This window comes from Lepidochelys kempii, chromosome 6 (assembly GCF_965140265.1).
Source record: "Lepidochelys kempii isolate rLepKem1 chromosome 6, rLepKem1.hap2, whole genome shotgun sequence".
Lineage (NCBI taxonomy): Eukaryota > Metazoa > Chordata > Testudines > Cheloniidae > Lepidochelys > Lepidochelys kempii.
In genome coordinates this window covers 60051595-60067977 of record NC_133261.1, presented here as the reverse complement: position 1 = coordinate 60067977, position 16383 = coordinate 60051595, and the positions used below count along the sequence as shown (strand labels likewise).

Below are 16383 nucleotides of genomic sequence, written 5' to 3'. Positions count from 1 at the left end.
CCAGATCTGAAAAGAAAATCTTTCCCTAACTTCTGATGCTCGCCTTTAATGGCTCTTAATAGTTTCCAACACGGCTTCTCTGCTCTTTGGTTTGCTGTCCAAAAACAAATGACCAAGCAATCTAACATCATGACCACCCAAGAAAAGAGCAAGAATGCTGTATAGTTTGTGATTAAAGTCAGAGGTCTGTGTATTTTATATGTGGGGTGATGAACCTGAGACTGTGTATGAAGCAGTGTAGTGTGTGTGTGTGTGTGTGTGTGTGTAACAGACTAGATGGCTCAGGATATTAGTTATGGAATACGTAACATTTCACCTGCAAGTTATTGATCTGAATCTGTCCGAGGATAGTAGTGACTGAAAATCTTTAATTCTTTGGTGGCTGTTTGGTGGACTAGATGAGCTGATGATCCCAGTCCAGTGTATATTGAACAGGTGCCTACATGACACAAACCATGATAATAAGTAGCAGTGATCATTTCCAAAGTTGGTATTCTTGGCCAAGAGGTCAGGTATTCGAATGACCCTTGCTCTCCTTGAGGCAGCCTCTTCAGTGCAGGATGGAAGTACATAGGTGGGGCAGTATAGATAAATTTGCACTTCTGCTGGCATGCTGTCTCTGAATAAATAAAGGACATGAGTTTCCAGTGCCACCTTCCATTACTTTAAATATGTTTTCAAAAAAGAAAGACAAGAAAACGAGTGAGTGAGTGAGTGTGTGTGTGTGTGTGAAATAATATATGTGCACTGTACATAAGACTATGTTCCTTCATATAGTAATGTTTTCAATGACCTTTAAATCCATTATATAACATTGTGTGAAGAATTACTTATAGATTTTTAAATGCAAAAGATTACATATATGTATACATGGTATTTTCTTAGACTGTTTTTGCACAATGCTGTCTTCCTGTCCTTATTTTCACTCTCTGTTGTGAGTGTACACCCCTCATCAGCACCAGATTAGTAACATATTTTCAAATGGGATGGACAAGATTTGGGGCCTACAGTAGTTTTATTATTTGAATTAATATAGCAGTATATTAAGAGGCTAGTTTGTGCACCCCTGTGCCCTTTAGGGCTTTGGTTTAATTCTAGATGCTGTAGGCCATGTCAGAAATTTCAGCTGTGGACATCACCATCAAAGATTCTTTCCAAGGATGTACATCTTTCTGGAAAGTATCAAGAACTCAAGTGCAAGGTGCAGCATGTACTGGGTATAGCCTGGCAGTCTGTAAATACTGTTATAATAGGGCCCTACAAAATTCATGGTCATGAAAAATGCATCACAGACCATGAAATCTGGTCTCCCACTATGAAATCTTTTTGTGTGCTTTTACCCTATACTATACAGATTTCATGGGGGAGACCAGCATTTCTCAAATTGGAGGTTCTGACCCAAAAGGGAGTTGTAGGGAGGGTCACAAGATTATTTTAGGGGGGGCGCGGTATTGCCACCTTTACTTCTGCACTGCCTTCAGAGCTGGGTTGCCAGTGAGTGGCGGCTGGTGGCTGGGTGCCCAGCTCTGAAGGCGGCACCCCACTAGCAGCAGCGCAGAAGTAAGGGTGGCCATACCGTACCATACCACCCTTACTTCTGTGCTTTTGCCTTCAGAGCTGGGTGGCCAGAGTGTGGCAGCTGCTGAGGGCCCAGCTCTGCAGGCAGCAGCGCAGAAGTAAGGGTGGCAGTACCACAACCCCCACCCCACCCACACACACAATAACTTTGCAACCCTCCCCCCAAAAAAAACTCCTTTCTGGGTCAGGACCCCTACAATTACAACACCATGAAATTTCAGGTTTAAATACCTGAAATGAAATTTACAATTTTAAAATACTGTGGTTGTGAAAATGACCAAAATGGACCATGAATTTGATAGGGCCCTAATGATAAGAGCTGGGTAATTATTCCTAGATTTTTATTCCTTATGATCTTTCCAGATCCGTAAAGTAACTTGGGATGTGGAAAGATGGGGAGAGTGCTAAGCACATACAGTTTTACATAATCATACAGTACATAGCTAATATCTCAGTTTTATGAAGGCTGTTCTTAGCAGATTTTGCACTTAGTTCTTTTCTAAAGGAGTCTACAATAGATATATGATTGGGGCAGTGGGTGCTTGACTATAGAAGCTTAGGAAAGAATCTAAGAATTGGGAAACTTCAGCTTGGTAGAGTTAGTTTGGAAGGTGCTTGGGGTCATGGGAAGTACAGTAGTACCTGCCGTTGAGATAGTGGGCATAGGTCTGAGATGGGAGGTGCTGACCTATAGGAGATGTAGGGAAGAAAAGGAGACTTGAAATGGTGAATGCTGGCTCTGAGAGAAGGACTTTTGGGTAGGTATATGCTGGCATAGGATAGATAGGGAGAGGTGGGATAACAGTAGACAAATTGAACTAACAGAAATCATTGCAGCTTGTCTGTGGGTTTGGTGCCAGCACGATTTCCTGATACCTGGACAGTCTCATTGCTAGGAATGAAAAAAGGCCCCACTCTGCACTTGGGAGCGTGACTCTTTGACCCTTAGCAGAGCCTGTTTTCACACTCCTCTGATATGCATTTTTCTTCAAGCATTCATTTCTTGAAAAATTCCACTTGTACGTTTCTAAAAAAAATGTTAAAATCTTTGCTTCTCTTCTTCCACTTGTGACTCCTATATTAACTTCCTCTCTGTGCTACATCATTTCCTTTTTCATGCTAGCCAATGAGGACCACTGGCCAAAGGTATGTAAGATCATTTCCCCCCCCCCCCTTCTTTTTGTTCCCTTTTGTTAATGTGTAGGTCGTCCACCTAAATACAACACGGTGCTGGGATTTGGGGCTCTGACCCCCACATCCCCTCTATCCAGTCATCCTGACTCCCCTGAAAATGAAAAGACAGAGACCACATTTACTTTCCCCGCATCTGTTCAGCCTGTGTCCCTGCCTAGCCCCAGCTCCACAGACGTAAGTAATTCTTGGGGAAGGGTTGGCTTTTGGAAAGATGTGTAGAATGAGCCACACTGGAAACGGCTTCAGATTTTGTTTCTTTAGCATTCATTTCTTGAACACTGTTTGTCATGGTTCAGTGCAGTGAAACAGGCCAATGTTCTTTTACTCCCCAACCTTTCACTTTTACCTTCTTGTGCCTGTGTTATAGTACTGCAGATATTTCCTGTGACATTCAGTCACTGACTGGAATGTTAGGATACATTGGGCATGCTTAGATGAGTATGTTTTCTCAGTGTGTAGTGTCTGAGATCTTGTGTGACTGAATTAAATCTGTATTCCAGTGAGGAACTGGGAAGGGGAGAATGGGTCCTATTATTTAGAGAGACCATAGTAGCAGTAAGTTGCTGGTGTTTCTGTAACAAGAGGAGGAAGAGAAGGAACTTCTCGGATCGCCCAGATAGCTGGGAACCGTGTTCAGAGCACTGATCACAAGAGGTTCTCGTGTCCTGGTGTGATTGAGTACACTGCCTCTGCACTCCCCACTCATGAGACTTTTCTTGAATAAAATCTGGTTATTCTGCTATCATTTCTAAAGCAGGAGATAAAAATATTGTATCTGTCAAAATGCAAAGATTTCCCCTTCACAGCACAGCCTCTTTTGAATAACTTTCTGAGAGTCTTCAGATTGTCTCATTCTTCTTGTTCCTTGCAAAAAATATGGTGAGAGAATTGTGAAGGTCAGATCTAAACCCTAGAAAGCAAATAAATGAAGTAAAGTTGAGTTTCCTCCCAGGCCACTGATCTATCCTTCATTACCCTAAGTGACACTATCACAATAAAGTACAATTTCTCTGAAAAAGGTGACTGCAAGAAATAAGAGTAGGCCAATGTAACTTAACCTGGGTCTGCTTAAAGATCTCAGTATAAAGGAAATACTGTAGTAGGACTATACTGGGAATAGGGGAGTGAGACAACTAAGTACACAAGAATGCTCAGCAGTCAAAGTGCACTTCTACTCTGAAAAGTTACTCTGTAAAAGTTTGTCTTTCAGGTTCTCCTGTCATATGGGCTCAGTTTATATGTAAAAAGATGCTTTTTTTTTTTTTTTCAATTGCCAGTGCTGCAAACTACCCTTGGGATTTGAGAGTCATGGTGGACTCTTTCCTTTTCATACATCATCAGCTGTAATAAAGGTTCTAAAGTCCAACATTGGTCCTCAGTAATTCCTGTGCTGCCCCATTGCCTCTTATGCACTGATGTAACTGCCTGGAACTGTGAGTAGCCAATTCTACTGACTGTGCACAAGATGGAATAGAATCCAGCTCCCTCCCTCTGAACTCTACTAGCTCTGCAGGGCTAACAGTCAAAACATACTTTAGTCACTAAAGTTGGGAAATGTGACCCTGATACACAGGGAGCACATCTGTGGAATAAGCTGGGGCCCTTTTTAAATAGTCACTTTTCAGAGTGGAACAGTATTTGAATATCAAGAAAAAATTCCTGACAGTCAGGTGAATGAATCTGTGGAACAGACTTCTGAAGGAAAGGTGCAGCATCTCCATCTTTTGGGACGAAAATGTACAAACCACTGGAAATTATGCTGTAGAGAACAAGCCTGTGCTGGCTCCAAGAGATGGACTGGGTGACATACTAGGTCTCTTCCAGCTCTGATTTCAGTGATTTTTTTTTTTTTTACCATGCTTTGTGACCAGAGCATAATGGTTCTCAGAACAGTGTGGTGTGTTATCACATGTATTGCAATTCTACTCATTTTGTACATAATTCTACTTACCACAGGCTAAGTTAAGGACAGCGTATTATTCTAAAGGAGTACTTGTGGCACCTTAGAGAGTAACCAATTTATTTGAGCATAAGCTTTCGTGAGCTACAGCTCACTCACGAAAGCTTATGCTCAAATAAATTGGTTAGTCTCTAAGGTGCCACAAGTACTCCTTTTCTTTTTGCGAATACAGACTAACACGGCTGTTACTCTGAAACTCGTATTATTCTAGTGTTCCCAGCCTGATTCTGAATTTCTTGCCTTAGGTGAAATTGCTTAATATTGAAGCTCAGTTCTCTGTGATTTAACATACTTTTTAAATTAAATGATAGTTTTTAAAAATACAAAGACTCTAGAGGAAACATGCAAGTTGACACAATAGGTGGTTAAAATATATAACACATATGCATACACTTGGATAACTTGTTAAAATTATCTCTCAGTTCAGTGCGATGTACTGTGTCAGCAAGTTAGCACAGCATTCCCCCTGGAGTAATACAAATCTGTATACTAAAACACTTACAGACAGGTTACCCCATTTGTGCACAAAGGCAACATTAAAACATTAATATTGCTGTTTTAATTTTTAAAAAGGATTCAGTTCCAAAGACTCATTTTCCAACAATGGAGCTAGACAACTTTGATTTTAAAAGGAAACAGATACCACAGTGATGGATGCCTTTTGAAATATCTACGGCCTATGAATTCTAGGAGCAGAAGATGTATCAAAAATCACGATAAATGTATCGCGAGTCCTTTATCTTAAAAACACCTCCATGAATTTGTTAAAAATCTGTACTTTCACATTTACACTCACCAGAATAGTGACAGCTATTCAATATATGGTTGTTGCATGGCATATTTCTTAGTAACTATTATTACTAGGGCAATCAATTAATCGCAGTTAACTCATGCAATTAACTCAAAAAATAGTGATAAAAAAATTAATTGTGATTAATCTCAGTTTTAATCGCATTGTTAAACAATAGAATACCGATTGAAATTTATTAAATATTTTTGGATGTTTTTCTACATTTTCAAATATATTGATTTCAGTTGCAACATAGAATACAAAACGTACACTGCTCATTCTGTATTATTTTTTATTACAAATATTTTCACTGTAAAAATGATAAAAGAAACAGCATTTTTCAGTTAACCTCGCACAAGTACTGTAGTGCAATCTCTTTATTGTGAAAGTGCGACTTACAAATGTAGATTTTTTTTTTGTTACATAACTGCACTCAAAAACAAAACAATGCAAAACTTTAGAGCCTACAAGTCCACTCAGTTCTACTTCTCGTTCAGCAAATTGCTAAGACAAACAAGTTTGTTTACATTTATGGGAGATAATGCTGCCCACGTCTTATTTACGTTGTCAACAGAAAGTGAGAACAGGTGTTCGCATGGGACTTTTTTAGCAGACATTGCAAGGTATTTACTTGCCAGATCTGCTAAACATTTGTATGGCCCTTCCTGCTTCGGCCACTATTTCAGAGGACACTATGCTTCTATGCTGATGATACTCATTAAAGAAAATAATATGTTAATTAAATTTGTGACTGAACTCATTGGTGGAGAATTATATGTTTCTGGCTCTATTTTACCCACATTCTGCCAAATATTTCATGTTATAGTAGTCTTGGATGATGACTCAGCACATGCTGTTTATTTTAAGAACACTTTCACAGCAGATTTGACAAAATGCAAAGAAGGTACCAATGTGAGATTTCTAAAAATAGCTACAGCACTCAACCAAAGGTTTAAGAATCTGAAGTGCCTTCCAAAATCTGAGAGGGGTGAGGTGTGGAGCATGCTTTCAGAAATCTTAAAAGAGCAACACTCTGATGTGGAAACTACAGAACCCAAACCACCAAAAAAGAAAATCAGTCTTCTGCTGGTGGCATCTGACTCATGATGATGAAAATGAACATGTCGGTCCGCACTGTTTTGGATTGTTATCAAGCAGAACTCGTCATCAGCATGGAAACATGTCCTCTGGAATAGTGGTTGTAGCATGAAGGGACATATGACTCTTTAGCACATCTGGCACATAAATATCTTGCAATGCTGGCTATAACAATGCCATGAGAACATCTGTTCTCACTTTCAGGTGACGTAAACAAGAAGCGGGCAGCCTTATCTCCTGCAAATATAAACAAGTTTGTTTGTCTGAGTGATTGGCTGAACAAGAAATAGGACGGAGTGGACTTGCAGGCTCTAAAGTTTTACATTGTTTTATTTTTGAATGCAGGTGTGTGGTTTTTTTGTACATAATTCTACATTTGTAAGTTCAAATTTAATGTAAAGAGATTGTATGAGAGCACTTGTATTAGGTGAATTGAAAAATACTATTTCCTTTGCTTTTTACAGTACAAATATTTGTAATAAAAATAAATATAAAGTGAGCACTGTACACTTTGTATTCTGTTATAATTGAAATGAATATATTTAAAAATGTAGAAAACATCCAAAATATGTAAATAAATGGTATTCTATTATTGTTTAACAGTGTGATTAATTGCGATTAATTTTTTTAATCGCTTGACAGCCCTAATAACTACTATAAGGAAAAATGGGTTTTGATGTAAAAACAGCGCTGAAAGTAAGGAGATCTGTGTTCTATTCATAGTCTTCCACAAACTCACAGTGTATCCTTGAGAAAGTCAAATCATTTTTGTGATTCAGTTTCCCCTTCTGTAAAATGGGATAATGGTACTTCCTTAGTTCACATGGGTGCTGAGACTTAACGTTTGTAAAAGACTTCAAAATTCTTGGCTATGGAAATACAAAATATTAATTAATTAAGCACCAGTAATATATTGGTGTTATATATGAAGACAAAGAGAAAGATACGGCCCTTTTAATCAAGGAGCGTACAATCTAATTAGTAGGGCCCTACCAAATTCATGGTCTGTTTTGGTCAATTTCATGGCCAGGGGGTAAAATTACTGTTTCATGTTTGCATCTGAAATTTTACATGCTTGTAACTGTGGGGGTACTGTCCCAAAAGGCGGTCAGGGTGCAAGGGTCACAAGGCTATTGTAGGTGGGTTATGGGATCGCCACCCTACTTCCGCCCTGCTGCTGGCAGGGGCGCTGCCTTCAGAGCTGGGCAATCAGAGAGGAAGGCTGCTGGCTGAGTGCCTAGCTCTAAAGCCAGCGCTAGCAGCAGCGCAGAAGTGAGAGTCACAGGGTATGGAGGGTGGGTTACCATAGGTCTGGTTTTCCTGGCAGCCTCCTGCCTGAGTGGGTGGGAGGTGACAGCTGGAGCCGCAGTCTCTCCACGCAGGGGATGACAGCTGGAGCCGCAGCCTCTCTGCACAAGGGTGTGCGTGACAGTTGCAGCCTCAGCCTCTCCACGTTGGGAGGTGACAGCACAAGCTGCAGCCTCTCTGCGTGGAGGGGGGCTGTGACAGCTTGAACCGCCAAGCTTCCTACAGCAGGGGGAAATTTCCAGAGATGGGTCTGACCCACCCTGGGAGTCGCTCCTGCAGGGGAAGAGGAAGTCTCATCCCTCCCCATCCCCAGCTTGGACTAGCAGCTGGAGCCCTGCGCAGGGAGGAGCCCTTGGCTCCATGCCTGATTTTACAGGGTAGATCAGATTTCATGGTTCATGATGTGTTTTCACAGCCATGAATTTGGTAGGGCCCTACTAATTAGATATTCAACACAAGATATACTTGGATACTCGGAGAATGGTGCTAGCTTATAAAGATCTATATTTATTATAAGTGGTGCAGGTTGCCCAATGCTTTCCATTTTAAGACTCTGTTTTCAGTTGCTGACAGTTTTGCCAAATTTAAACCACTTGGGCTGAAACTTTCCATGATGGGTGTCTAACTCAAGTTGAATTTTTTTTTTAAAGTTTCACATAAAACAGTTCAGCTATTTAACAAAACAAAATTAAGGAAAATAACTTGTTTTGCCCAAGTTAAAAAAATTTTTGATAACTGTTTTGTTGCATCCATGTTTTGGAGCAGGGACTTGAAATTTAGCATGGGTATGGCGTTTGAGTCAGGGATTTGCCTTTTGACATCTGTGTGAAAATCCCCCCAAATTTGGCCACACTATATGCCTGTGAAAAATCTGTTTGCACATTCTCAGTAGAGGCTTGTTACAGTTTGGCAGCAAAATTCTCTGATGAATCCAGCTACACTGAGCATGTTCCATCCCCTCACATCTTCTACAAGTTGACTAGACTGCACATGCAGAGTGACTAGTCATGCTCCATCCCGAGGCCAAGTAGGACTTTTACTGCGATTGCTGCTCCCAGGTTCCAGGAGTACCTGTGATACCAGGCACCAGAACTGAGGGCAGTGAGACTCTCCTGTGCTGTCCATGCTATCTCTGCTGGCACACAGGCAGTTTGGAGGAGAGGAAGGAGACAAACTGACTTGAGTGGAGCAGGGTAAGGAATAGGGTGCTGGAGGGGAAGAGATGCAGAGGGTGGAGACAAGGGCAGGACCTCTGCCTGGGAGGATGGATAAGAGCCTAGGAAGGAACAGAGTTAGGAGCAGGAGCCAGGAGAGAGGGTAAAGGCACAAGAGCGGGGGAAGGAGGGGCAACGATGAGGGTCATGGGAGTAGGAACAAGAGGTAGGAGAGAGAGGCAGAAGCTGGGCTGGGGGAGGGCAAGATGGGCCGGAGCAAGATTGAGGCAGAGGGAGAAAGGAGCGGAAGGGACAGAGAGATCTGTAATCACTTGAGTGCACTCTCCTAAAGAACCTGGAATTAATCCCATTATTCTGGAGTCTCGACATTCCTATGATGTCTAGTAAATAGCTCTAAAATCCACTGGCAACGCATGTGTCTCCATGCCACTCTAGTGTCAGGTCTGCTTAGAAGAAAACAGCCATCTATTGCTACCAGTTACTGTTAGCTGAAGTGATATAGGGCTGTGCTGTGGACCTAAATATCCCAATCATGGTGATGACCCACGTGTGGGAGTCAGTATGGTACCACAGGATGACAATTATATCTTTCAGTTTTTAAGTTTTTTAAAAACTTGGGAAATTACATCCAAACAACAATGTTCATTCAATTTGCAAAGGCAAGCCCTCAAATGTTAGGGGACGTAAGAATTAAGGTTGCCAGTACAACCTTAATTCAGCCCTTTTGTGCATAGGCATAATAATGCTGTCTTTAAATACATGGTCACCTACTCTTTTTTCCCACAGGCTTTTTATGATGTAATATCTATCTTCTGTCTAGATAGATAGATACAGATATATCTAAATATAGAGATTACACACACACATGTACATATAGTGCTGGTTGTTATATTTATTTTTTTTGACAGTGATACCTAAATTCCAGGGCCCCATTGTACTAGATACTGTACAAACATAAAAAAGACCCAGTCTCTGCCCTGAAGAGCTTAGGGTTGTTTTTTTGTTCTGTCTAGGCTACAGTAGGAACAGAGGAGGTGAGGCCAAAAGTGACTGTTACCTTTTGTGCTTCCCCTATTCTGGGGCCAGCTTCAGGCCTTCTCAGCCTCCAGCATGCATTACACTAGGCTGCTTGTGGCCACTCAGAGCTGTTTCAGAAGCCTGTGGCCAGAGTATAGCAATGTAGAGGGGACATATCACAACAATCTGGTCCATATTATACATATATTTATTAACAACAAATAAGACACGGGACAGTTCCTAGAAATTAAATTCTGGTTGAGGGGGAGTTCAGGAACCATCCACCACTAGTTATTAATTCCCACAAAATGCTCTGCACTATTGCGTTATTGCCTTGATAAGATGAAAATAGAGCTATGGATTTGTGTGTGTGTGTGTGTGTGTATCCATTCCAGTTGGTACATATGGAGTATTACTAGAAAATTAATACCTCGCACATTAACCCATCTTGTTACATGAATCATCACTCAACATTCCATTGAATTTAGAAGTTCTAAACCTGAATTGTTGAGCAACTGATACGTGCCTGAGAGATTAAGGAAATCATCTGCTTAGATCTGATTCTGCAGGATATCAGATGCTCCAGTGTTTAATGGGTCTCATCCTGAAAGATACTGATCGCCCCAGCAACATGCAGAGTGCTCTCAATTGCCATTGTGTTCAGTGGTAGTTGGGGATGTTCAGTGCCTCACAAGATTGGGACATGCATTAACATAGAATTCAAAAGGCTCTAGGATGAGTTTCCTTTAAAGACTGGATTGCAGAGGATTTTCTCTTTGCCTTTATCTTGTTTCCTGTCTGCCTTCTTTTCCTTCTATGCATTCACACAATGCAGGAAAGAGGAAAAGGAAGCTCTTCCCAGCAACACAAATTTCATTTCAAGGGAGGCATGAAATCTCACTAATTTGCTTCTTCAATTAACATTTAAGAACTCTCTTTAGTATTAAAGATTAAATGATCTCAGAACCCAACACTCATTTGATTCATGGAAGTTATGGAATCAAAAGATGACACTGAGCTTCAAGAAAGATTGACCCTTTAGAAAACAGGACAGCAGTGTTAGCCTTGGGAGTTAAGAGACGAAGAGCAGCTCCCAATAGAGTGAGACTTATCTGTCATGGAGTCTGAAAGTTAAACCTCAGCAGACTGTATTTGTGTGTGATTTTCTTCGAAAATATGGTGGATCTCTTGCTGCATGCATTTAATACATTATCCCTAGGGCCCTACCAAATTCACAGCCATGAAAAATGTGTCACAGATCGTGAAATCTGGTCTCTCCCCGTGAAATCTGGTCTTTTTTGTGCTTTTACCCTATACTATACAGATTTCATAGGGCAGACCAGCGGTTCTCAAATTGGGAGTCCTGACCCAAAAGGGAGTTGCAGCGGAGGTCACAAGGATATTTTAGGGGGGTTGTGGTATTGTCACCCTTACTTCTGAGCTTTCTTCAGAGCTGGGCGGCTGGAGAGTGGTGGCTGTCGGCTGAGGGCTCAGCTCTGCAGGCAGCAGCGCAGAAGTAAGGGTGGCCGTACCATACGACACCAAACCATCCTCGCTTCTGCGCTGGTGCTAGCAGTGGCTCTGCCTTCAGGGCTGGGCTCCCGGCCAGCAGCCGCCACTTTCCACCTGCCCGGCTCTGAAGGCAGCATTGCCGCCAGCACCAGCGCGGAAGTAAGGGTAGCAGTACTGCAACCCCCTCCCGTCCGTAATAACCTTGCAACCCCCCTCCACCCACAACTCCTTTTGGGGTCAGGACCCCTACGATTACAACACCTGACATTTCAGATTGAATAGCTGAAATCATGGAATTTATGATTTTTAAAATCCTATGACTGTGAAATTAACCAAAATGGATTGTGAATTTGGTAGGGCCCTAATTATCGCTAATAAAGAAAAAATCCACTTTTTCTTGCCCAGCCACATACTATATAGGAGCGAGGCAAAGTCTAGCATGATTCTAAAATGGCAAAACTCCTCCAACATGTGAACAGGCTACTCAAGTCAAAATGGAACATTTCATGCCCCAATATTTCATACTAAAGAGGCATGCAGCTACAATTTGCTTCATTTTAGACAAATTAGGGTTAAGATTCTATAAGCGTTGTGTGTACGGAACATCATTGAATTCAATGGAAATTGCGCGTGCCGAGGGCTTGAGACATTGGGTCTTAGGTGTGGCACGTTGCCAGAGCAGCCCGCAGGTGGATAAAGGGTAGAGTTTGGGTGTTTTCCTTGTGTGTTCTTCTGTTCAAACATCTACTTATTAAAAATCACAAAAGCATGAGATGGGAATGATGGGAGGAAAGAGAGAGGGGAATAAAGAGAGAAAAACAAACCTAACCTTGCTATGAATTTTGCATTGTGGGGGAGGGTCATTGGGGCGTGAATAGTTGGGGAAAGGAAGTGCCTCCACTAATAATGCAAGAATAGTAAAACATAGATTTTTAAAAGGACACTGTCTACTAACTTTTCCGTTCCTTGTGAAAGCCTCTTATGGCTGAAAATAACATTTTTTCCCTCTTGGTTGTGTGAACTCTTGATATCCCCTCGTTCTGCTCCTCACAGCCCTGGGCTAATGATGAAGTAGAAATCAGTAGTCATTGTGACGCTGGGGCAATGGATTTTAAAATATAATGGGCTAAATGTATCCTGATGTAACTTCAGTGAAGTTAAAGGAGTTACCTCAGGGATGAATTGGGTCCATTCTTTTTAATTTACAAATCAGAGCACTTTTCTCTTTCACTGTAACAGTTTGAAAAGATGTCACATATGTGCTCTAAATACTTGCTGGTGTTGTTTTAAAGTTCAGTATTGCCCTCTGTGGGTTTCTTAGGAAAGACTGTGGACATGAGGCAACCTCATTTGTATGCTCCCCACATGGAGCTGTGCTTACATCCAAAGATTAGAAGGACCAAGGAAAGTGGGTATCTTACCAGTGCTGGCTAAAACCACTGAAAATCTTCCTAACTAAGATGGATGGTGGGGTGGGGATTGTTACTAGAGGCTGTGGTAACAAATGTTCACTAGGGCCTCTGACCTGGGGAGGGCAGAGGGAGTTGTACTTCTGTCATCTTCGCTGGTTTTCCAGTTACACCTCCTAAAAAGAACTTAGCCATATGGAATCCCATAGCTATAGCTTGTGCGGAAGAGTTTACATTCAACTAGGATGTAGATGTCAAAGGTCAAAGTTCACTTTTTGCCTTCTTCTTTCTCACCCCCTTCCCTCAATTTTATAGGGCGATATCCATGAGGATTTTTGCAGTGTTTGCAGGAAAAGCGGGCAGTTGCTGATGTGTGACACATGTTCACGTGTGTATCACCTGGACTGTCTGGACCCACCTCTGAAAACCATTCCCAAGGGCATGTGGATCTGTCCCAAATGTCAAGACCAGGTATTGTTTGAAAGATAGGGAGTTACACACAGTGCACTACAAAGATTTTCCGAGTTAAAGAAAATAACCTGATCACTTGGCTTAGTTAGATTGGAACAGCCTGACATTGAGCAAATCTATTTGATCTGTAATTAGGCTTGTGTGAATTTCATCAAATTGCCACTGTTCGAATGCTCACAAATACTAAGCCTTTAAGTCTTACTTTTGTGCTTCCAGACTCAGGGTCCTTTTGTGTTACCCTTGTGTTTCAACTCTGCTTTTCTGGGGCAAAGCACACAAACTTTTGGGAAAGGTTCTCTATGACCCATAAGGATTTTCCTGTAGATTTTTTTACTCAGAATTTCTCTGAAAGGTGGTAGTTCTTTGTCCAAAGTGAATAGGATATTTGCACGAGCCTACCCTTAATAGAGAGAGAAAATACTGAGCCAGTGCTTCCTGGTAAAACCCAAACATTAGAGAGGTTGTCATTCCTGTTCTCTTTCGTGATACATTCGATATCAGAATAATGACTATCGATGAATGACTTGGACCTTCTTCCCTCAAAATCTCTCTGTAAAAGTATACAAATGGATTGGAATAATGAGATGATATTTCATCCATTAATGGCATAAAGATTACAAGATAAAGAAATAAATTGCTGTTTTCATTTCCCCTATTTTGGAACTTCAAGAATTACAATGGATTGCTGTTAAGCCAGCAGCCAAAAGCTATTAACATACTGTCTTACCTAAGAGAGTGCCTTAGTAGTCCATGTGAGCCTCTGTTAACCAGATGATAACATAAGAAAACAACCTGGCATTTCCACATGCATGTTACATAATGCAACAATAAAAAACCAAACAAAAAATCCCAGTAGATTAAATTACTCAACATGGTTGTAGCTGAAGGAGGAGGGGGCATAGCCTTCCTTTCTCTCACACACACCCCACCCGCCTACCCCCACCGGTTTGTTTTACTGAAAAGTTACCAGAAAATAAATTTAGAAGTGTCAGAGACATTTTGCTTTAGCGTGACTCCAGCCTCAGTCCCCTGGGTCATTCCTCTGGTGAGCTACCAAGCTTCATTCTTCCTCCCTAAATAAGGTATATTAAGAGGGAATCTTTTTATCCTCTTAAAGATAAGTATGATGCTTATCCTTATGAGGAGGGTTTGGCAACACCAGTAATGTGATCCTGCGAGCAGGTGGAGATGGGAAAGTGTCATGTCTTATCTGTTCGAAAGTGTGAAGTTCATATGTGTGGTGCAGAGGCTGTTCTGTGCCATCAGAGGATTTCTTCCAGGAACAACTTAGATCAGCAGTTTGTCTGAGCCATGAAGCCATGTTCCTGTCCCCTGGCAAGTTTGAGATCAGATACGTTGTCTTTTAATTCCTCTTTAACCTGTTACGTGTCATGAGCAGAAGATGTTTGTGGTTATGAGGGAGTGAGAAAATGCTGACATTTGTGATAAATCAGCCTCTGTTGTGGAGGCTATAATATAGATGCAAATAATTCCCTCTGTTGAACCTCGGAACAGGATTGCAAGGCATTATGTTAACAGGTTGTGCCTAATGATAGCCATGAAATAAATTCTTTTGTCTCACCCTCTCTTTTTGTCTCTTCCCTTTTTCTTTCTCCCTTTCCCAGAGGTAAAATGTGTGCCAGTTAAATGTACACACTCTTTTCTTTCAGATGCTGAAGAAGGAAGAAGCAATCCCATGGCCAGGGACTTTAGCAATTGTTCATTCATATATTGCATACAAAGCAGGTAGGAAAAGAGAGAACATCTTTGCATTGCTTTCATGTTTGTAAAATGTTATTTTGGGAATGGTATTGGGTAGGACTTGTTTTAAAAAGGAAATTAAGGGGGAAAACCCTTGATAACCCAAGTAATAATGTGAAAAGGGCAGTCCAACTACTTTGTGAAAGCTTCATGTGACTCTTCACTTTAGGCAGGTACAATTTCAGTATGATCCAATGTGTCCATTGTGTGAAGTAGCTTAGAGACTCCATCTGAAGGGCATAACAGGGACTCTTTAAATATTCATCACTGAGAGGGTTATTATTCCCTTTTACAGCAAAAGAAGAGGAGAAACAGAAGCTACTTAAATGGAGTTCAGATTTAAAACAAGAAAGAGAACAACTAGAGCAGAAGGTCAAACAGCTCAGCAATTCCATAACAGTAAGTATTTTTCTCAGCTGTAATGCTACACTTGTTCTCTGTAGTCCTTTCATTCTAGCACCATGCAAGCTGGCGGAGCATAAGTCTGGAGACTGCTACTGTAGGCCTGATCCAATTTCCATAGAAGTCAGTAGGAGTTGGGTAAGCTTCTATATGAGCTTTGCTCTTTCTCCTGCCCTTTGGATATTTTGGATGTTTAAAGTACAGCTAAATGAACTTATGCTAGCTATATCTTGCAGATGTACAGTAACCCATAATACCAACAGTTGACAAACACAACCCATGGAGATTTATATGGACTCTATGGCTCTTATTTTTATTACAGAGGAGCAACCTAAGTAGCTACAGGTCCTAATATCTGATGCTTCATTTTATTCTCACTCAGTAGGCCAAATTGCATGGTGGGACTTACAGCCTTGGTGCACGGCCCCGTTATATCTAAAATGAAAGCAACTGCCGTGGTCTCCATGTTACTCACAGGTTTGGCCCTCAGGTTTCTGATGAGTTTCCAAGGCAGTCTTCATTTGGGCAAACTTTGGGTGCCCCGCCTAATGTTAATTACACCTTGCCACACTTTTTCCCCCTAACCAGAAACCATGTTTTCCACCTTGTTTTGTAACCGTAATAACTAGAACCTGTGTGTTAGCATGTAACTTTCTTTCACAATAACACACAAGCTGGACTCCTAAGTCACCACATATAAACATGAGC

At 41.3% G+C, this 16383-nt stretch overlaps 2 protein-coding genes across 37 annotated transcripts in view; one reads left to right on the top strand and one right to left on the bottom strand.

The window, feature by feature from the left end:
* LARGE2 (LARGE xylosyl- and glucuronyltransferase 2) overlaps window positions 1–16383 on the bottom strand; it is a 118524-nt gene that overhangs the window by 45682 nt on the left and 56459 nt on the right. The window contains exons 17-18 of one of the 25 annotated variants that reach the window (XR_012159408.1): window positions 7360–7489; window positions 3466–3682 (exon numbers count right to left, since the gene is read on the bottom strand). The exons of 23 other annotated variants lie outside the window; for them this stretch is intronic. Coding sequence is in view for 1 of the 2 variants with exons in the window: in XM_073348138.1 (XP_073204239.1) it covers window positions 7477–7489 (13 nt within the window). In the remaining variant the exon portion in view is untranslated. Of the gene's footprint in view, window positions 1–3465; window positions 3683–7351; window positions 7490–16383 lie in introns of those variants that run through there. One more of the 25 variants, XM_073348138.1, reaches the window with a different exon arrangement.
* Window positions 1–16383, top strand: part of PHF21A (PHD finger protein 21A) — a 259275-nt gene that overhangs the window by 233902 nt on the left and 8990 nt on the right. For 8 of the 12 annotated variants that reach the window (XM_073348143.1, XM_073348148.1, XM_073348141.1 and 5 more), the window contains 4 exons: window positions 2783–2946; window positions 13357–13512; window positions 15183–15258; window positions 15569–15672. In XM_073348143.1, the coding sequence (XP_073204244.1) occupies window positions 2783–2946; window positions 13357–13512; window positions 15183–15258; window positions 15569–15672 (500 nt within the window). Of the gene's footprint in view, window positions 1–2701; window positions 2725–2782; window positions 2947–13356; window positions 13513–15182; window positions 15259–15568; window positions 15673–16383 lie in introns of all 12 variants that reach the window. The other 4 variants (XM_073348151.1, XM_073348150.1, XM_073348152.1 and 1 more) reach the window with 3 other exon arrangements.